The sequence below is a fragment of the Ixodes scapularis genome, unplaced genomic scaffold (assembly GCF_016920785.2).
Source record: "Ixodes scapularis isolate PalLabHiFi unplaced genomic scaffold, ASM1692078v2 PGA_scaffold11__112_contigs__length_91849675, whole genome shotgun sequence".
NCBI classification, from domain to species: Eukaryota; Metazoa; Arthropoda; class Arachnida; order Ixodida; family Ixodidae; genus Ixodes; species Ixodes scapularis.
In genome coordinates, this window is record NW_024609837.1 from 12,948,059 (window position 1) to 12,969,727 (window position 21,669).

The window sequence follows — 21,669 nt, forward strand, 5'->3', positions numbered from 1 at the left end:
GGCTGAAACTTTGGCATCCGATTGTGACCTCTAGCGCTATCTCTGGGCGGAGAAAGAGCGTTCGGCGATGCCTAATTTATTTTTGCAATAAAAAAAAAAAAAAAAATTTTGACACCTTGTAGATGTGTTTTGTGCTCAGAACGAGCAAACTTGCTTTAGGCAAAAGTTGATACTAAAACCGCAATTTTGCTACGGACAGACGTGAAACTAAGCCTTTTTCGTGCCAATGTAAATAAGAAACTTGCTGGTATTTAAAAAAAAAAAAAAGTAAACAATATTTTTTTTTTGGTTTGCCTATGAAAATTTTTGAATTTCACCGACTTGTAATTCAGAAAAGCTGAACTCCGTAGTGAGCCATAGCAAACCTACGATTTTCAGTCAAGACTCTGGACCAAGTCAATTTACTATGGTAACACATCTAACCATACTATCGTGGCAAATAACGGCGTCGGTGCTCGCAAAATTAATTCTTACAATTCCCCCAAGTGGATAAGGTCGATTTGGCCCTCACTGTATCCAGCATGTCATTTCTGGCTGGGAGAGCAGAGGCTCGTCGAGCAATGCTGCACTGCCTCTCTTCCGTCTGTGCCTCGCCCGGCAAAGAGAGGAGGCAAGGTCAAAGAAAGTAAAGAGGCGAGCAGAGCAATGAGAAAACAGACTTTCGTCCTTTGGTTCTTTATTGGCCCACGACGAGGAAAATCTCCCTCTCGGGTTGTTGGGGGTCGAGTGGACGGAACCCTCACTCCTTCATGGACTCCTCCGTCGGTGCGGGGGCCGGACCCCCCTGGTCTCCATCCCCCTTGTCCTTCTTCTTCGAGCCGGAAACAATGTCGTCGATCCGCAGCAGCAGGATGGCGGTCTGCATGTGCCCAGGGGTGAACACATCAACACCAAGGGCATGACGCCTTGAACCCACCGCGGACGCTTTGCAAAAAAAGCTTTTTCAACATATTGCACTGCGATTTACTACGCGGGTGCGACAAGATGGTCCGGTTTGGGTTGTCTGTGCGGCATTCACAGACGACATCGCGACCACGCTTGCCCGGTCTTTACGTGCTTCCGGGAGACGAAGAGAGCCGGCGCGTGTCTCTCCGACGTACAACTCTAAAAGAGCGGTGACTCGTTAGCTTTAAAAGAGCAAACCAAACGAAAAAATTAATTGAATTCCTCTTGGCTCCCCATTTTTCGTACGGAGGCGATTGGTCGGGGGGCCGCATGCTCTTGTGTTACGTGTTGCGCCATCTTCCGGCAGCATGTGCAACCAGCCGAGCATGGTCGCAACGCCGCCTGCGAATGCCACCGCAGGTCGCCCAAAATGTTTTTCTTTTCTTTGAACGAGGCAAGTTCATCTGTCGATATTGTCACTCCCAGCTTCCAGCACCTAGTCCCCCCCCCCCCCCCCCGAATCGAGATATAACAGATGCGCGTCAACACAGAGACAAGAATTGGCGGTTCCTCGCAGTATCCAGCAAAACCATCGAGGCACCATGCGTAACTGTTCACTACCGTTCAAGATTTAGCGGAGGTGCAAAGATTATTACATGGTCACGCGACGTCACAATTTGTCCTCTATATTTAGGGAGGAAATGCTTCCCACTAAATATTTGAGGGAAAATTGTGATGTCACTCGCACACTATGTCACGATTTTTCCGTATGGAGAATGCTTCCCAAGACTTCCCTCTGCTTTGCAATGTTGCACAAAGCATTTATGTGCTAGTTTTAGGGGGAGATCTGCTAGAATTTGACAAGAAAATGCTTTTGCGATGTCTGTGTGAGGCAGCACCGTGATCCCCACGAATTTAGTGAGCTGCACCGTACGTGCGCCGCCGCAAAACCTCGGTAATCGCTGCCGCCGCCATAAAAACAAACAAACAATATTCTGGACCGGCGTACAGAGTCGCAAGGAACCTTCCGAGGCCGTTCCGAGTTGCGAGGAACTTCACGACAATCGCAACTCCACGAAACTCCCTTGTGCACAGAGATGCGCAAAAAAACAAACAAACAAACTCCGGCATTTGAAAATGCCAGAAATTTTCCGGGGTGAATCGGGCCTGCCCCTCACCTCGAGGGCAGTCTTGTAGGCCTGCAGCTTGACCACCAGGGGCTCCCAGACTTGCAGCTCGCTTGTGGGCACAATGTTGCCGGTCTCGCCGTCAATGCTCCAGTTCACGTCGTCGCCCGAAGCGTGCTTGGCCTGCCAAAAGAGACGGGTCGGTCAGCACCCCCAACCCAAACTAAGGTGTCCGGAGCGTGTCTCCAACAGGGGCCACGTTCTCAAAAGCGGTCCCTCGATTTCGTCCTGACGCAAAAGTAGGGAGTTTTAGAATAGTGCACGCTAAAGCTTTGCGTACGCAAAGAATAGCGTCGTCGCCACTGCGCATGCTTCGAACGCAAACCAGGTTTTGCGCTTTGCGTGCGCTATTTCTAGGAGATAGAGTGCGTACGCAAAGAGTCTTTGCGCTTCTCCAAGGAGGATTCATGATGAGAAGTTCGCTAAAGCCAAGACGAGCACAGTTAAAAAGATGGCGGCTTCCAGCATTATGTCGGCGGTTGCTTTGGCGGCGTCGTGAGTGCGACGTCGGCGGCATCCTCGCGACTGCAATTTTCAATGCATTCTCGCATTCTCATGACATTGTACGTGGTTTGGCAACGACCCCCGGCAACTTGATGCTTGCGACGCACAAACATTTCTCGGCACAGGTCAGTACGCGAGACCTCTCTTGCCGAGGCGACGCAAGCGGACACGACTTGTCAACCGCTCGCGTCGCATTCTCATGTTTAAACAATTCTAAAATAGTACTATGAACCAAAAAGCTTTTTTTTTTTTTTTCTAAAGTTACAGCATTTTTTGTGTGAAATAAAAATTGCGACTGTATCTTGGTGGCGTTGCAAGCGCGAGCTGCTTGGGCTTTTGCGTCGCGGCGGAGAAAAGCTATTCTAAAACTCTCTTGCGTCGCATACGCTAATACAAGCGCTAAATTTAGCGCTAGCGTGCGCTAAAATTGCGTACGTTATTCTAAAACTCCCTAGTGTTGCAATCACGGCGGTGGCATGTCAGCGCAAAGGGACTCAACAAGAGCCGGGGACGCGGCGACGACCGCGAGCCCCGCTTCCGCTCGGCCTTTCCGCCGGCGTTTCTATGACCAACCCGCTGGGATCACAATTTGTCGTCGCCTCGGGACCGCTTTCGACGCAACACTGTCAGAAACCCGTTCCGGGGACCCCGGCAGAGCGTGCGCTCACCCTGAGGGCGGTCAGTGCCCGGATGGTGTTTGCCCCGCAGTTCTGTACCAGGGTGGCCGGGATGATCTCGAAGGCCTTGGCCACAGCGCGATACGGCCACTGCTGGACCCCGGTGATGCTCTTGCCCTTCTCTGTCAGGTGCTGCACAGCAGAAGGAAACGGGTGCTCCGTGCACTCAACCGCAGAAGCTGTGCGCCGTGCGGCGGTTTGGTGCATGGACACGGGCTGGTCGCGCTGACCGAGCTTGTTCCACCTCGGTCGGTGTTCCCGCAGAATTCCGTAGAAAGCGAGCAGGGGCTTAGAGACGCCTCTGCTCTAAGCGAGGTTAGACGCCTCTACTCTTTCAAAGCAGAGGCGTCTAAACCGCCTCCGCTCTTCTGGAGCGGAGGCGGTTTAGACGGCGGGAAGTTGGGTTGGCTAGGAGGAACGCCGCACAGAGGAAATTATACCACTGGCTCAAGATGTTTGACTCGCGTCGTATGGCGGCTGTACACACGCCCGTACGACGCTCGTCTAGAACGAGACGGGTTCTGCGGAGCCCGTCCCGCCGAAAAGGTCGAAGGGTCTTCCGAGGCAGGCCGCCACTTTTCCGACGACCCGGAGACCGTAGAATCCGTCAATACGCGAATTTGAGAACGACAGCCCTTTAAAAAAACAACTCGTTGTACGACAACACCAAAGAAAACTACTTTTCTAGGGGTTGCGTCGCAACGCGGGACGCCATCTATGCAACGAGCCGCTCGAAACGCCGACGGCCGAGACACTCCCGTGCTTAGTCTTGCCCTAATCGGACAGACAGGGAAAGGGGAACGGGATCAAGGCACTCACGTGTCCCAGGGCCATCTCGACGGCGCCCCCTCCGGGCACCAGGCGGGGCTCGAGCATCACGTTACGTGCCACCGCCATGGCGTCCTGCAGGTTGCGCTCCACCTCCTGCAGCACGTCTTTGGATGCCCCCCGCAGCAGGATCGTGCACGCCTTGGGCTCCTCGCACTCCGTCAGGAAGCAGAAGTACCTGGACGGGACAAACCCTCAGGCACGCTCCACGGTCGTCTGCTCCCGGCGCGTTCCGGCGCTAGCCAACCGTCCTTCCATAAAACCCCATATGCAACACCGCACGCGTTCTGGGACCCAGTTGGCCGCGGAGAGAAGTGGTTTCCGCCGTTCACAGAGATGCTGTGAATCATACCAAGCATCCATTAAATTTTTTTTTTTTTTTCCCTAGGTGTTTTGTAGACATTTTGGTCGTATAATTTTTTCGACTTCCAACCCAGCTCCAACAGCAGCTGTCGAGGTTTCGGCACCGGCCCAAACCGCACGTAGCGCTTGGTGCATGCCCGACTTTCGTCGTCGAGCGCTCGAAATAGTCTCCTGGCGTCTGTCGCACGCCGAGCTTGCCCATTTGCACCACTTTTGCCCGTAGACCCATTCGTTGCGCGTTTACTGCGTCGCCCGACGAAAAGACGATCACACGGCAGCAATAATTTGGGTGCAAGAAAGGACCCACTCACTCCTCGCCGATCTTCTTGATTTCGAAGAGCCCTGCCTTGGTCCCGACGTCCTCTTCCTTGAGTTCGTCCGTGCGGTTGGCGATGGTGGCTCCGCACACCCTGCCCGGGAGAAATCCAGCATGTGCTCAAAATGCAATGAGCCAATAAATGGCCCTCTTTGCCGAACTGACAGCAACAGACATTAGGAACGTCGATTCCTCTAAACATCTCGTGGTGTCCGCTTCAAAGAACAAAGCTTGCCTTAGCTCCACACTTTCCTTCAAGATACTACAATCAGTCGGGTTACAAATAGGATTCCACTTTTCGGAGTTCATTTGTTATAAATTTCGAAAAGTTTTTTTTTTTTCTTTTCCATCGGGAATTCAGGCATTACCGGAATTTATTTTTGTTAGATTCCCAATTCTTTGAAGTTGGGAACTTAATTTTAACATGTTCCAATCTTTTCAAATTCAATAGTACGAAATTTAAAAGGAAATGGAAGTGGTCTTTTCTCAGAACCACTGACCTTATGCTCCCATTAAATTTATAAGTAAAACATGGTCTTTGCTGACTTTGGTCTGGCTGTCGCAACCTCGAAATTTCATGTTTTTCGGATAAATCCGAATTGAAAAATCCGAATTGAAAAATTTTAACGACAAGTGCTTTTTGAATTTATCCGAGAACACGGAACCTTAGTTTTAAAGCAGCAGCTTGACACTCCTTAAAGCCTCGTTGCTATGCTGCCAACGCAGAAATATTTCCCCAAAGAGGATTCGGCGAAGCAGCAAACTCACCTAGCTATCCGGTTGTTGTCAGACTTGCGCACGCGCCGTACAACCGAGATATTTGCCTTCATCAAGTAATGCTGAGCCAGATCTGCAGAAGAAGAGGATTCATGAAAGTGCGGCAAGTGCTACCTTTACAAACAATATACCAAGTACTCGAGCCCAAGCCCATTCTCTGTGTGTTCAACGTAACAATGTGACCACAGTGACGAAATACACTGTGATGAACGTGACCGTCAAACGAATAAAGATACGTGTGGGCCCAAAAGTCACAAAACGACGGCTATCGCAAACGTTGGAGCTACCGCATATTCGATTTCCCGTAAGCCATTGCACCCGTGCAGACCAGCAAAGTGCATAGAAAGTGAGACTGCTGCAACAAGCCTCACGTTGAGGGTATAGCTTTGTTTCTTAGTTGCGAGGGTCGCACGACGAACGTCTGGCGGGATGAAAAGAGAATCAAAGGTGCGGCATTGCGAAATTTTCCACTAGCCTTCGACACGTAGAGCAGCTAAGGAAGTCAAATTTGGGGGTTTTACGTGCCAAACCTACGACGGGCATCTGGCACGCCCCAGCGGAGGACTGAGGATTAATTTCGACCACCTGGGGATCTTTTGACGTGCAACCGAAAGGTCGGTTACCACGGCGCCTTCGCCGCAATAAGCCTCCGTCATATTGCGGGCACCTCGGTCAGGATTCGAACCCGCCGCCTAGGGTAGAGCAGCCAAGGGCTGGTCCCGTTCTTGCCAAAAGACGTAAAGGTAGACACTAGAGGTGACACACACCTCTACGTCTATTGAACTATCTAGAGAGATGATCTCATGCGCGACACTGACACTGTAATATTACACGACGATGTCGGCCTTTGACGTATGGACGCCCGAGCGAGGGGAAGAGCCTATAACGGCTGTCGGCGGAGAAATTGCCCCTTTGCCGTGCTGGCGCGGGCAGCGGTAACGCAGGATGGGACCTGTTACCGTGGACACGGTCTGAAACGCTGGCAGAAGGAGACTGCCGAGGAGATTGGCGAGTGCACCGTTGCACTTGGAAGAGGAATCTGATGCCGCTTCCTTCGCTCACCTCGCAATCCTGGATGAGTTACCCATTGTGTAATCTTGCCCTGAATTGTTTCTTTCGCTAACAATGTATATTTTTTTTCTTTTTTGTAAACAAAACAATTTTATTTTGTTATCTCCATTCTTTTTTTGTTTCGCACGAATGTACTCGGACATGGAGGTCACTGAAATCGGGGAGGGCAAGCAACAAATGAAGTTGATTTCCCTCCTCCGTTCTCCTTTGTCACGGACCTCCTACGACGTTCGGGAAGGACGAGCGTTTGTGCGGTGTGCATAACGGTGTTTCTAGAGGTGGGCGATCATGCTGTGTTTGGGGAAACATATTTTGGCAAAAAAGAATAACCGGGTGGGCGACAACTCGGGACATTACGGGAACACATCGGCTTCGTCCTATCTACCGGCACCTCCTGCACCGGTGCAGAAAGGTGTAGGGCGGAGCACTTTTGGCGGCAACTCTGCGTTCAAAAGTGGACCCACCGGACACGCCCTTCTCCGTGATGACAACGTCCGGCCTGAGCTTGATGATGTCGGCGCAGATCTGCTGGATGTACTGCTCCTCGATCTCCAGGATCTTGCTGAAGTCCTCCTCCCGCAGGATCTCTATGTTCGTCTGGAAGGACCCAAGGGCTCGCCGGTCACCTTGGCTCAAATGCAAAGCTTAGAGCGACGCACGGTCCAGGTCCTCGACGTTCTGGGGCTTTGCCAGAGCAATATGCAGTCTGATCCATAGACATCTTTTTTAGTAGTGACATTCAGCAAAGATTACAAACTGGAAGCAGCGTGGAAAAAATACACAGACGAAGGGAGGAATGGACAGGACGAGCGCCGAACTTTAACAGTGTACTTTTCGGATGCTGCTACCAGTTTGTAATCATGAACCAACTCGCCTGCACCGCTACATTGATTCAGCAAAGATTCGGGAAATATGCACGGTTGTTAGACTGACTAACTGATTTTTGTTTTATTTCTCCACAAAAGATGTTGCAGTGCCTAGTAGAACAAATTAAACAAAAACTGACGTATCGCTTGCTAAATGATGTGATATTTTAAGGGGGACATGGGCCTAAATTTCAAAGTTTTTTTAAAAGATTAATTTCTTAAATTTGAGGTTTTTGGTTCTAGAAACTAATTATACACCCTTACACTAAACTTGATAACCATACGCCAAATACTTACATTCATATAAAATATTTTCAACACACTGTGAAGCAGTAACTAAGTAAAAGAGTTAAATGTTTGAATGCATATTTCTCAGTTCCACTTTTTGCTGCAAATTTCATACGAATGAATCTCGTGTTTGAAGGTAAAATTATTTCAGTTCAGGTTAATTAAATTAATCTGAACTGAAACTTACTGGGGAATCAGGCTATTCATAATATACATAGGACAGGTGTGCATCTCATATTTTGAGACAACTCTTCCTGAAATATTTACATTTGAGTTATAAAAACTACATAACCCCAAGACCCACATCTCCCAATTTATATTCAAGCAGTCAAAGTAATGTTTAATAGCTTCATTTGCATATAATAGATTTCTTTACGAAGGGTGACAGATTTTCTTGTGTAGGTATGAGAAATTGTCCTAGAACTTAAAGTTCGCACAATACACCTACATTTGATGTTAAATCTCCCCTGCAAATTTCATTCTGATCCCTTCAGTAGTCCAGAAGTAAAATCTCTAGCCAGCGTCCCCCCTTAAAGTAAAAGTTCATTAGTGCCATTTTTGTGTGTGTATTTGCAAAATGAGTGACTTCAGTAACGGCATGCGCAGGTACACGGTGATCTCTGCTACGCTGTGCAGCTGGTTAGTTTTTTTCGAAACTTCATCGATGCAAGTCTGCAAATGCATATATTACAGTCAAACCCGGATATATTGAATTCAAAGGAGATCATAAAATAGTTCGACATATCAATAATTTGATATACAAAAATATGTTAAATTAAGCTCAAGTTGAAATTTCCTGGCGTCTGCTAATACCAAAGTTTGCGATAAACGGGAGCTCACCAAATAGAGCATTCAAGAGCCACTAGATACAGTAGAGCGTAGTTGGCGGAAACCGCAAACACCGCCGCGCTTACACGCGCACCTGGCCGGGACCTTCACACAGCATAAGCGACAAAACACACACACAAAAACAGGAAATGTGAGATGCACAAAAAAAAAGTTAAGCAAGCAACAGAAAAGAAAGCTCAGTAAATTCAGGAAGCAAAAAAGAAAGGGAAAAAGAAAAACTGGGCAAAGCAATAACGACAAAAGAAAAAGGTAAACAAAGATAAGGTCTTCGAAGTGCGATTGCACAACCGAAATGCGATGATGATCTAATCATTGTGTTCCACCACTTCCAGCTTTGCGCCTGTTTCATGAGTGGTAACTTTGCTTCACCCCCGAGTTTCCCATGAGCTTCAAGTCGTTCTAGAAAGAGTTGATTTAGTGGTTGTCGATGACACTCTCTAAGTTTCTAATTAAAACCATATGTCTATTTTCACTAATTAAGAAGTTAACTAACGGATTTTAATTAATTTGCCGTCTTATCGCAAACATAATCCCCGACGTAATGTCCCCCTGGCCTGTATAACTCACCTGCACAAACCGCTTAAGTGTAACATTTTTTTTTTTTTTTTTTAAACAAATCTGTAAAGCTTGAAAAAAACAAAAAAACACCCTGTATATATCTATGCAAACAAATTTACGGAACACATAGAGAAGTATGTTTCGGAGACAATTTCACTAATCATTTACCAGCAAACGACTTTATGCAAACCGTTGCAAAATATACCGAAACGTGCGCCTCCCATGAGCTTCAAGTCGTTCTAGAAAGAGTTGATTTAGTGGTTGTCGATGACGCTCTCTAAGTTTCTAATTAAAACCATATGTCTATTTTCACTAATTAAGAAGTTAACTAACGGATTTTAATTAATTTGCCGTCTTATCGCAAACATAATCCCCGACGTAATGTCCCCCTGGCCTGTATAACTCACCTGCACAAACCGCTTAAGTGTAACATTTTTTTTTTTTTTAAACAAATCTGTAAAGCTTAAAAAAAAACAAAAAAACACCCTGTATATATCTATGCAAACAAATTTACGGAACACATAGAAAAGTATGTTTCGGAGACAATTTCACTAATCATTTTCCAGCAAACGACTTTATGCAAACCGTTGCAAAATATACCGAAACGTGCGCCTTGAAATGTGGTTAAAGAATGCATATTTTCGCGTTTGTTATAGGGGCTTTGACGGACGACGTTGGCTCCGAAGAGACATCTTCCAGAACCGACATAGTGAGTAAAACAGTGTTGCTCTATTGTGGAGCGTACAAAGTTGTCCTAACTTAAAACCATGGAACTAGGAAGAATAAAAAAAAACGGACGACACAACACAAAATCTCGAGAGCAGACAAGATTATTCAACCACACCAAAACAAGAAAAGATCAAGAAAACAGAACATGACGTCGCAAAGGTCTGACCACACGTTGCAGACAAGCTAAATCCTTACAACACTAGGCACACTTCCGACAACGAGCACCCACCGACAAGCACGCGGAAAGATAATCTCAGTCAAGACAACGAGAAGCGACCAACGTCCTAATCTCAGAGTGTTAGATTATACAGTTTCCTAACCATCCATCTCATTTGCGTGAAATTACTTCTCAGAAAGTCATACTGTCCCAAGCTCCGTCTCATCTTTCTGTTTCCTTGCATTTCCTCCTAAGAATAAGAGGAAATGCAAGGAAACCCCGTCGCAATTCGATAGAATTGCAATGGGGCTTTGAACATGTTTATTACTCAAACGCTGCTTCTTGTAGTAACACATAAAAAGAAAAGTGTTATTGTTAGGCATTTCAACAGCTTATGTGGCAATTAAAACGTAAAGATGCGAGTTGAGTCGACTACACCAGTTCTACACATGGCCGTTCTGTTTACAACCATGTTGTTTTCAGTTAACAGCCCAGCCTGCTTGCCCCTGGCATAGTGCGCTGTCTGCTTTATCTTCTCTTGACCAATAAATTCACCGCATCTCCAAGTGGTAAATGATGCCGATTGGGGTGAAGCTCTGGGGGTGATTGCCTGCACAGACGCTGAACCGCAGCATGCCGAGCCTTTCGTTCGGTTTCATCCATGTCAGAAAGAGAATGTGCGGTATGGAACCACACATTCTCTTTCTGGCGAAGGGGAATATCTCAAATACAACTACAGTAATGGAACCAGCCTTTGACCTATTGTAGCAGGTTCTGTAGCAGGCCAAATATTGGTTTGCAGCAGGTGCCAACACCTGTTAGCACATCACTTGAAAATGACCAATTGATAGCATCGCTAAACGAGTTCATCTTTGAAAATGGTCGAGGGTTCCTCTTTGATATTGGTAGTTGAGGCAATCATTTCCTAGCGGCACTACCTGACTGACTGTTCGGACCCACCTGGCTCTCCCCTTTCTTGTATTCCAGGTTGCAGTCTAGTAGAACAATGCGTGGCTTCTCGATCCTCCTGCAAGGGGAGATCGAGATTTAATGCGTCGCAACAGAAACAACACACTGCCGCTTCCATCTCCCGTTTGCTCGGTGCACGTGGGCCGTAGAGACGACCTCAGTCGTCTCGCTCTCCGTTCCAGCCAAGACGGAGGGCAAATATTCTCGCCGTTCCAACCGCAACGAGAAAAGCATCCAAGCCCCTAGAAACCGTCGCCACGTCCGCAAATCACAAGCGTGCGCATCGTTTGTTAGCACCTCTGTTCTCCTTCCTTGCTAATTCAACCACGGCACTTTCCTTTAAACGAGCGGGCAGCAGTCTAAAGTTGGAACGCGAACCAGAGCAAGCCGGATTGTCGGGGTCACCTACCTCTTCATTTTTGGATGCGTGACGTCCTTGTTGAGCATCACTCCGCGAAGGACGCAAGACTCCTCGATGGAGCCTCCGGGAATCTGGGTTTGAGAAAAGATATAAAAAGAGGAGCAGTCAATTTACGGCACAGTCAAGGTGATAGCCAGAACACCTCGTCGCAGCCTCGTGCATTTCGCACGTTCGAGGAGGAACCGTTGTCAGCATCTGCTCAGACAGTTGCACGCCCGTGTATGTCCCTAAAACTGTCTAGACTGGCGGTTCTCGAGCGTGGATGTGTCGGAAACCCCTCGGGGACCCGCTGGAGTGATGGGGGACCCATGCTAGCCAGAGAAATGGGGTGGGGGAATAAAGCGAGACAACAAAGTGGAGCATGAAAAAGCTCATCCTTTACCGTTATAGACAGGAGAAGTGAGAAGCATCGAGTGAAAGCACAAATGAATGGATAGATGGTAGCGGCTGTACACTTTATAATGGGCAGTAGCTCGCGTCACCTAGCCAGAGCAAACAAAAACAAAAACAAAAAAATTTTTTTTTTAAAAGAGGGGGAAATAGGCGAAGGTTTTGCGGAACCCCACTTGAGAACCACCGATCCAGACAGACGGCGTTATGCGTCATCGCGTGACGCCGCAACGTCGCGCGACACCGTGCCACTGCCATGACGGGTGCCTCCCATTATTTCGACCGAGAAAGAGGCCTCATGAGCCACCGGCGTAAAAAAGAGCAAAGAGGGAGCGACGCACCCTCTCCACTTTGGCGTAGCGCTTGATGTCGATCTCCTTGCGGCCGTTCTCTTCCACGCACACGGTCTTGACTGCGTCCAGCGCAATCTTGCAGGCCAGGTCCCCCCTGCCGAGAGCCAAACAACACTTGCAGACGGCTACTCTCACGTCCCATGCACAGAGCTTCGCAAGAACACCCGAGACGGGCGGCAAATGGGCGTGTGCGCTACGCTCGCCCCAAGAGGCAAGGAAGTTTCTCAAAGGCCGACGACCGGACACAAGATTCTGCAAGGCAGAAGATCCTCCTCACCCTGGGGGAGGAGGAAACAGGCAATGGTGGACAGGGTAGAAGGGGGAAAGGAGGAAGCGGGGAAAAAGCGGAAAGCGCGAACTGTTCGTCGGTCTTTAAGAATAACTAAGGCACAGCAAAGTCTGTCGAAGGTTTAAGTGAAGCGGGACGAGCCCTTTCAAAAAGGGTCTCGCACTCGATGGCCCTCCTCTTCACTCGCCCCCTCTACAAGGATCACCCTGCTCGAACGGAGGGCATCAACCCATGCAGGTATGTAAACTTGTCCTAGAGCTGAAAGTTTGCACAGTACACATACATCTGAAGCTTAATCTCCTCTGCGAATTTCATTCCGATTACTTGAGTAGTTCAGAAGTTCGACCTCTACCCAATGTCCCCCCTTAATCCAAAAAGTTGTAGTTACTAAAGTTTCAGCACGAAAAGAATTTAGTTGCGGAGACAGACAGTAAGAGAATGGCAAGGCGTCACTTTACGACGCGCGGCGTGCACCTCCACGTTAGAGGCGGGACGACCCAAGGTGCAGTTTCGTTCCGTTGGCACCCGGGGCGTCCCGACTGGGGCGTGCCCGAGCACCGACAGAAACGATCCCGTCCACCTACCATTTGCTGATCATTTTTGTGCCGATGCAGCTCTTGATGATGTTCGTCATCTGCTCCTCGTTGTTCACATCCACGGGAGTGCTGCGAGTGAGCGAGGTCAGTTTAAATGATGCACCTCGGAACTGCACGACGCGAGAACGTCGCTCGGTCGACTACAACGTACGCCACGAGCGACTAGGGCTAGGAACTTCGCTCGAAAAGGAGGGTGCAGGAGATATGGCTCGCGTCTCGTTACGACGCTTGCCAGATGGCAAACGACAGAAGAGGGATTGCCATATTGTCTGCCACTTTAGACCAGTCAGACGTTCTGAACGTACTGCACCCCGAGATTCCAGACAGTTTTCTAATGCTCCCGATGTTAAAGGTAGATCCACACGATGGACCGAATCGCGTCGCTTGATCCCTGCGGTCCGCGCCTCGTCCACGTATGCGCAGATCGAAGTGGCCGGCAGCCTTTTCACTCGCGGATTTTCGGTGGGCGATCGACTCTTAAGAACTATTAGTCTGGCAACGGTACGACGTTTTCCTCGTATTTGGGTGAGCAAGACAAAGATGGTGCATCGTTGTGTTTTGTGCATTTGCCGGTTCATTTTGTCGGACAATGATTGATTGCATGCGCGAAAGAAGCTGCAGAAACTTTGATTGGGCGACGCGACGCAGCTTACGGTACTTCTACGTGTTCGTGTAAAGAAAATTCCGTCAAAACTTGACTAGCACGCTGCCATCTTTTTTGCACGTCCCAACGGCCTTTCGTCTGGCGAGACCTTTCTTGTGGCCGTGGTGTGCCGAAGTGTTGCGCGGGGTGTGTAAAGACATTGCCCCTCAGCGAGCCCGGTACTCAGTTGCTTCTACGCCGAAGCCTCCTCGAACGGGATCACGTTAGTGTCACTGTCGTGCCTCAGATTAGAAAAGCTATTGGTGCTTCGCACTAAGTCTATCATGGTGTCCAGTCTCGCTCCGTACGTAGCAGTGGCACGCGACGATTCTGTTTTCATGGTAGTAACACGACCGTAGCGGCGAACGTCAACTTCGCTCTTGGACCAAAGTGCCAGAGTGCGACGTGAGAGTTTCGCAGCTCCGGGGGGACGCGAACAGCTACAGTCTGTCCTCGCCATCGTCTGCTCGTCGCCTTCTTCATATGGATGCGCATGGGAGACGCAAGATTTGGAGACGCGTTGTCACGCGATCGATTCGTCCACGGATCAGTTGGTCATGTGAACTGGCCTTAACCCAGTGCTGGGGCGGAGCCTGGACTACCTCAGAATACCATGCATCCGCCCCCATTCCACATTAAACGCCCATTACCAAACTTGTGAGATCTGAGAAAATATGCACAGTACATTTATATGTAAAATTGACTACCGGACAAGCACCCATCCCCCATTTTTTTGCGATTATCTCCAAAGTTTGAGTGGGCGCTTGCCCGGTACTTTATAGTAGGAAAGAGGAAAACAAAGGCAAAACCGCTCGTGCAATCTTTTTGGGGGCACGAGTTCCGAGACAAACACTCTGCGTACCCCCTCGAAGCGGCCTCTAAGCAAAATGGCTCGCCCGCCGTTGCGTCGACTTACCTGATCTTGTCCCTCAGGAGGGTCACAATGTCCTCCAGGGCCTGGCGGTAGGCAGCGATGATCACCGTCGGGTGCATGTTCTGTTCCAGGAAGGGCAGGGCAGCCGACAACAGCTCGCCAGCTGCAGAGGAGTTCCAACAAAAATTGACACGAGCTTCGTTGCGCAAATCGACACGGGGAGCGCAAAATGTGTAGAGTGTAAACCGCACGTCTCTTCTAGACGGACAAAGGATCAATTTCTCCGCTAAATTCGGCGGGAAGACATGCAACTATCAAGTCCGTCGCTCAAATGCCGGATGCGAGCGTCACGCAGCTTTCACTGAAAGATGGCAATCTCTGCCGAGCTCCCGGAGGCCGGCCACCCACCGAGAATGATGACCGAGGTCGTCCCGTCCCCAACCTCCTCGTCCTGAGTGCGGCTGATCTCGATCATCGACTTGGCCGCCGGATGCTGAACCGTGATCTGCACGAAAAGGGGAAAAAGGACGTCGGGGCAGACGACGGATTGACGCCTCAATGCGGCAAGCCGGGCCGGAACGTGGGCCACGACGTGTGACCACTCAGAGAAATTTGTCGGCTCTTGTATTCAGACAAAAACGATCAGAACGCAGACTTAGTGCAGGACAAATGTGGGAGGAAACATGGGCCCCGTGCCCAGATGATGCATGAGGGGGCAACGACAAACGCCGGTGCGGAAAACAAGAAACCCAAACTTACCTCGCGCAGGATGGCGTTGCCATCGTTGGTCATGATGATTCCTCCGATCGGGTTCATCAGCATCTGCAGAACAACGATCGACGTGCAATCAATTACGGCACTCTAAAGAGAACGTTTTCAAGAGTTACCCGTTGCAGTGACGCTGCCATCACTACCTTTTACTCTGGTTCACGGCAAAAGCTAGACGGCCAATATTAATATCGCTTTCCCGTAACCGGGTTGATACGTTGGCCTGCGGCGTGTGCTAACCCGCACCACCGTGCACATCGTTATGCCGCCGCAGCCCCCCCGGTGGCAGCGCTCGTGACCACATCCGGTGGTTGCACATAGTTTGGAATTGGCACCGCTAGAGAGTGTGGCACTGGCAAGAGTGTGGCACTGGCACATCATTATGGAAACTTACAAGATGCAGTGCCCCATAACTGATTTATCTACTCCACTCTCCCCTCTCTCTCCCCCCCCCTCCCTCCCTTTCCCTCCCCGAGTCGAAGATGAAATAATGAAGAATTGCAGAATTGCAGCATATCTAACTCTGTTCACTTTGAAAGTATCTAAGCAACTATAATGTATTCAATTTCATTATTTCCTTACAATACTGTCAGCTCTGTTTAGGCGATCAAGGAACACCCCTTAAGGCGCATTCCCACCGGCGATATAAGCAGTCGCGCGATGCGACTAGATCACATCGTAAAAATAATTAGATGGTCACACCGGCGTGTACGATGAGCGAGTCCAACGCCTTCGTTGGCGAGTCGCTTCTTGAAAACTCTAGCTCCGAATGCCATTAAATGGCTCATCCGCTCCGCGACTAGATCGCATCACAAAAAAGTCGGGCCGAGAAGCGACTGCTCAAATCGCGTCGCTTTTTGCCCATGATGGTCGCTTTTGCAATGAAAGTTATCGCGCGACTTGATCGCATCGCCGGTGGGAACGGGCCTTTACTTTCCTGAATTATAGGTAAAAAAAAAAAAAAATGCCTATAAAAACTGAAGGTGTTATTGAGGGGCAACTTAAATGGTACATGCCCATGTGCAGCCTAAAAAAACCAAAACTCAAATTGAAACGTATTGTCCCTCCCTCTCTCTCTCTCCCTTCTTCCCCCCCGTGTCAAATGTTTTTCACCGCCATAGCAAAAACAGGAGTTGGATTGATCTATTCCAACAATTAATCCATGCAATAAAAAAAATTGTTATTAGTGTTATTTTTACAAATCGCATTAACAAGCCCGATAAAACTAAAACACAACAAAAACTAATTAGCCATGAAGCTCTTCCGAGTAAAATCAAACATTCGGCTCGTCCATGAGGGAACGGCAAATCCCCCACCACCTCGCGACAATCAGGCGGTGACTCGCGCCGCCTACCGCGCGCGCAGAGAACCAACGCGAGCGACCGCAGCGGCAGCAGACGACGGGGCAGCGCAACAAGTGTCGGCTCGCGACCGCCAAATCGTAGCGCACCGCCGCGGCAGCCCACGTCCGTCCGGCGCGAGCGTTTCGGGACGAAAATACCGATTACGAAGAAGAAAGAGTAGATGAGGGTACACGGTGCGAGCAACTCCGCAGCAAGCGCGTGCAACGAGCCACCACAGTCGGATTCCCCGTTGCCACGGTGACGCCCGAGTGATGCTGCTCTGTTGCTGCTCGAGTCGGAAAACTGGCGGCGGAAAAAGAGGTAAGCGCTTTCGCCGGGCTCGCGCGGGAGAAGCCTTTAAACGCCCAAGTAAAAGAGGAAAAAAAAAAAAAAAAAAGTCTCGTTCCTAACGTCTTGACGTTAGAAATGCGCTGGAGGCAGACCTCGATTTAGAAACGCGGATGAGCGGCGGCGAAGAGCAGACGCGAACCCCGACCAAAGTATAGGAGAAAAAAAAAAAACAAAAAAAACGACTACGGTGCTGAGTAAAACCACTGGAGCCGAACGATCAAAACAAACGCGCACGGCGAGGAACGTCGAGCGTGGACCGTGAAGGAACTACAGACACAGCGTGGATGAACGGTGACGATGAGTGCAGACGATATCAGAAAGAGGCGGGAAAACGAACTGAAAATCAGACGAAAACAGAGGCGCTCATTTCGACGTTGAGAACGTACTGCGCTGGTCGCGTTTTCCGCACTGATCCGAGTCGAGACGCTAAACACTACATGGCATTGCGTAACCGTAGCAACGCTACCAAATAAAGTCATATCCTGGCTTGAAATTCGGCCTCGTAGCTTGGGCGGCGCGATCTATGGTCGGGGGGGTCTGAGGGTTTCTGAGAACCCCCAGACCCGATACTGCCTCGGTCTGCGCACCCGCTTAGCATTTCGTGAGGCCTACCAGCTGGCAGCGGGCAATTCCGAGCAGCCTCGTATATCAATCTGTCAAATGAACGACATACACGCTAACGGAAAATTCCGACGCGAGCCTGGCCCGCTACTCGCTCAAGCGCCTGCTGCCCGATCAGTTTGAGCAGTCCTAAGGGTTTTCGGTACACACTAACAAAACATGTCAAGCTATCGCCAGTCAGCTTTAATTATTCGCTGCCCTTTCACAAAAAAAAAAAAAAAAAAAAAGCGGTGTGGGAAAAGTGTGTAAAGTCTGTTTACAGACATTGCCCGGTTCAACTGGCACAATCCAAACAATCCTCTCGGTTGTCCAGTCAAGGTGTAATGAAAGTTCTGGTTGCTGTCGTGTCACTAATGGGATCCCAGAAAGTATCTAGCTTCTTCGCTGGTTCAGGGCAAATGAACCACCTGGTTGATCGAGACGAATTCAGTATGTGAAAGAAACAGTGCTTCACGCAAGACGCGGACAGACTAGTGTCGTACATAAAATTTTGCTGCACAAAATACTAATGACAGCATTAAAACAGTAAAAAGCAAATCGAAAGAAAAGGTGATCAGCTGTTTGCCCAGTCTCTCTCTCTGCATAAAATGTGAAATTTAAGGCTGAATAAACATTAGCAAGGTTACGTTACAATGTTTCCCCATCCGTTTCAATGTGCAACTGAACATGGACGATACACTCCCTTTCGCCGCATCACAGAACTGCCACCAGACGGAACCGCCTCACCAGGAGCCGTAATAAGCCAGAAAAAGCGCGTCCAATTAGCTCTAGAGCTTTTCTAAAGCAACGTTGATCGTAAAAATCTCCGTGCCCCCCACGTAAACACCCCTCCACCTATGCTCGGAAAGCCGCATCTATCGGTACGACAGCTGGCAGCGCAGTTTCTCACTCATGTCACACCTGTGCCTGGCCACCTATCCATCTAGCACAAATTTCAAAAGGTCTCCACAAATCCCTTTGAATCAAGAACAATGGTAAGCGGCGAAAGGAAAATTAAAATGAAATCGACTACGGTAGGTTTGTCTGCTCAAACAACGCAGCATTTAAGAGCCTCCAAGCTGCAGGAAAAATTTCAGACGGCCATACCGCTCCACCAACGGTCGAGGAACAAGCGCAGAAGAAAGCCAAGAAAGGCTAGCGTGCATCACTTCGCACATGTGCACGGCCAACGCACCCGAAAGCCCCCAAATCAAGACGCCGTGTTCAGACGCGCTATAAAAAGCCAGAGTGACGTCCCCACAGCTGGCACTTCCCGAGTCCCTTCAACTGCTCCTTCCTCGTCGGTCAGAAAGCCCGCCCGGGACAAGAGGGGACTGACAGATTATGCGGCGGCACCTCGAGCACCGGGACACATTCTCACGCCTACGAAAACGGCCCAATTTCTCTCCTTTTTGAAAGCATGCATGCCACTTCGCGTCCTTGCAGCGACGACAATCTCCAATCGGTGTGTGGGGATGGAATTTTCTGGAAAACAACGCAAAAGAGCCCCGAGATATCTCTAGGGTAGACGCGCATACAAACGACACCCCGTTCCAAGCTGGCGTCCACGGTACAGAAATTATGTTTCCAATCTATCTCCAATTCTAAAGCACAGGATGCCGTCCCATGCTCATGTGCACTAGAAGCAGATGGTAGATGCTTGAAAGCATGCATGCTGGTCTGTAGCAGAAAGCAAGCTTACCTTCAGCATGGCCCTTGGTCCCAGGCAAGTTCGGATGACATCCGCAACTGCCTAAACACATGAAACAAATGCAGGAATCATGAGCACCCGGACACAAAACGTGGCTGTAAATGAACGAGATACAGGGTGCAACCATAAGGACCAACATATTTGACACACCTCGCAAAATTCAAATTCTAAACGTGCATATATCAAATTGGGCACGCAAATTTATTTCGCAAGAAGTTTTAAGTCTAATTATTTTTTGAGTCAAAGCAAAATTGGAGGCCGTGCGCTTTCTATGTCCTATACCGGCCTGTTTGTCGTCTGCACACTGGTCTATGAGCTCGCTCCCTGGAGGCTTGTAAGCGCAAGAATGCTAAGAACCAAGAGTAGAGGCATGCGATAAAAGAGATATTGAATTCTAATAACGAAATACATGAACAACGATCACCTGGGAGCAGGCTCACCGTATGCACGACCGCCGTTTTAGCTACATTGTTATTATCTTACTACCCAAAAAAAAAAAAGACATAAAACTGGTGTCGAATTTAACATCAAATTTCAGGTATGTAGTTTGGAATTCGAATGTTGCAAATGTGTCGGTCCCGAAGGCCGCACCCTGTACCAAGCTTGCAAAAACATACACTTGCCGAGGGCAATTCAGACATCCGCGAAGCCATCACCAGACCCCGAAAGGTCCTCCGGCGGAAACCGCGAATGTTTCATGGAAGCGATATCATCACAATCACCCTTTCATCGGCAAGACATTCAAATCTCGGTGAGATTCCATTGCGGACCGACGGTCCGGCACAGGGAATCGAACCCTCGACTACCACACTGCGACGGTGACGCCTCAAACCTCTGCACCATTACCGCAACACCACCGCTGTAATCTTTACGTGTTACTTTTATTCGCGATATATCTTTACGAGTCGATACCCCGCCATAGCATAGTGTCGGGGAGTTTTTCTTTCATTCTTGTCGTATAATACGCGATCTTCCATATTCCCCATAATCACTTGCCATGCTTTTTCAGTTTGTATACACAGAAATAATTTTAAAAAAAGTTATTAGCGTCTGCTCGCCTCGCGGACCAATTGTTAGTTTTTCTTAGCAGTGTTTTCCTTTTATGGGCATCGTGGAGACTCTGCGCGACCGCGCCGAAGTCCATTCACAAAGACAGGGTCAGTCGGTACCTCGATCTCCTCCTGGCTCTAGCAATACAAACCTCATATCTCGAGACAAGACGACTCTCTAATCACCAACATATCGTCGCGGCGCGTAAAGACTGCGAAGAACGGAGCGTTTTAAAAGCCACCTACACGTGTTTGGACCGAAGGCGTCTTTGTATGACGGCTCGCCACATCAGAATGAAGAGTTAAGCCTAGTCGACGCCGACAGGTGAGCACCGGTGCGGCTCGCCAGGTGTCTAAATTCGCCCGAAAAGGCTGCCCGTCGTTCGGAACGCGTTCTTGCGACCGTCAGACACGAGTGTACCGACTCCAACTATCAGTCTACGACGCGAAAATCGAACAAAACTTGTCACGCCGCGAGCTTACCTTAGCCGCTCGAACATTCTCGATCTGAACCTTCCGCCCGGACTCTCGCTTGGTATTCTGGCCTGAAACGTGAGAGGATATAATAATATGAGTAGATCCATTCGCATTTCTGAAACGCGTCGACAAATAACGGTTTATAACTCACTTAGAACGAGAATCGGAACTTGCCCACGGCCCATCATCTTGGAAACACGTTTTTGGAGCAGGCCGATCTCAAAAGCACTCAGAAAAACGACGGAAAGAACGGTGGCCCCACCCCGCCACCTACGGAGACAAACTCGAGTTATTTGCGCGCGATTGGCGTGGACTAAACCAGATGACGCCACGATACACCCCTGGGGTGTTGGGTGGCGCCCTTCCATAATTAAAAAGCACACTATCCTGCTTCCGATCGTAGCGCCATCTACCGCGTCCTCGGCTAAGCGTGTTGCGCGCGATTGGCGTGGACTAAACCAGATGACGCCACGATACACACTTAGGCTGTTGGGTGGCGCCCTGCCGTGGTCGGAAAGCACACTATTTTGTTTCCGATTGTAGCGCTATCTACCGCGTCCTCGGCTAAGCGTGGTGCGTCCAGCGCTGCGGCGGTTCTCCGCGCACTTCGCGACTTGGTGTGTTGCAGCAGCGCGCAATGGGCCAACGGAAAACAACGCATAGCGAGCGGATACCTCGGCGGCGGTGCGTCCCAAACTCGATGCCATGACTGCGGTATCGTGACCCCGGGGCAAAGTGTCGTGACCCCTCCCTGACCCCATCCGCACACGTCCCGTTCGA

At 49.4% G+C, this 21,669-nt stretch overlaps 1 protein-coding gene across 1 annotated transcript; it reads right to left on the reverse strand.

Moving 5' to 3' along the window:
* Positions 1-642: 642 nt before the first annotated feature.
* LOC8024269 (T-complex protein 1 subunit gamma) lies at positions 643-21,198 on the reverse strand. The gene is made up of 17 exons (XM_029984705.4): positions 21,041-21,198; positions 20,896-20,957; positions 19,355-19,405; positions 15,350-15,412; positions 14,999-15,095; positions 14,633-14,753; positions 13,062-13,142; positions 12,177-12,282; positions 11,434-11,516; positions 11,016-11,082; positions 7,073-7,205; positions 5,529-5,610; positions 4,756-4,854; positions 4,073-4,259; positions 3,245-3,385; positions 2,064-2,195; positions 643-859 (listed from the first exon to the last, which is right to left on the reverse strand). The coding sequence occupies exons 1-17, from the start codon at positions 21,075-21,077 to the stop codon at positions 740-742; spliced, it is 1,662 nt and encodes a 553-aa protein (XP_029840565.2). The 5' UTR covers positions 21,078-21,198; the 3' UTR covers positions 643-739.
* Between the last annotated feature and the right edge of the window lie 471 nt (positions 21,199-21,669).

Coding starts and splice junctions, on each gene's coding strand:
- LOC8024269 (XM_029984705.4), bottom strand. CDS start 21,077: ATGATGGGCCGTGGGCAAGTTCCGATTCTCGTTCTAA. Junction 13,143..14,632: donor CTCCTGAGGGACAAGATCAG/GTAAGTCGACGC, acceptor GCTCACTCGCAG/CACTCCCGTGGATGTGAACA. Junction 11,083..11,433: donor ACGCATCCAAAAATGAAGAG/GTAGGTGACCCC, acceptor CTCCCCTTGCAG/GAGGATCGAGAAGCCACGCA.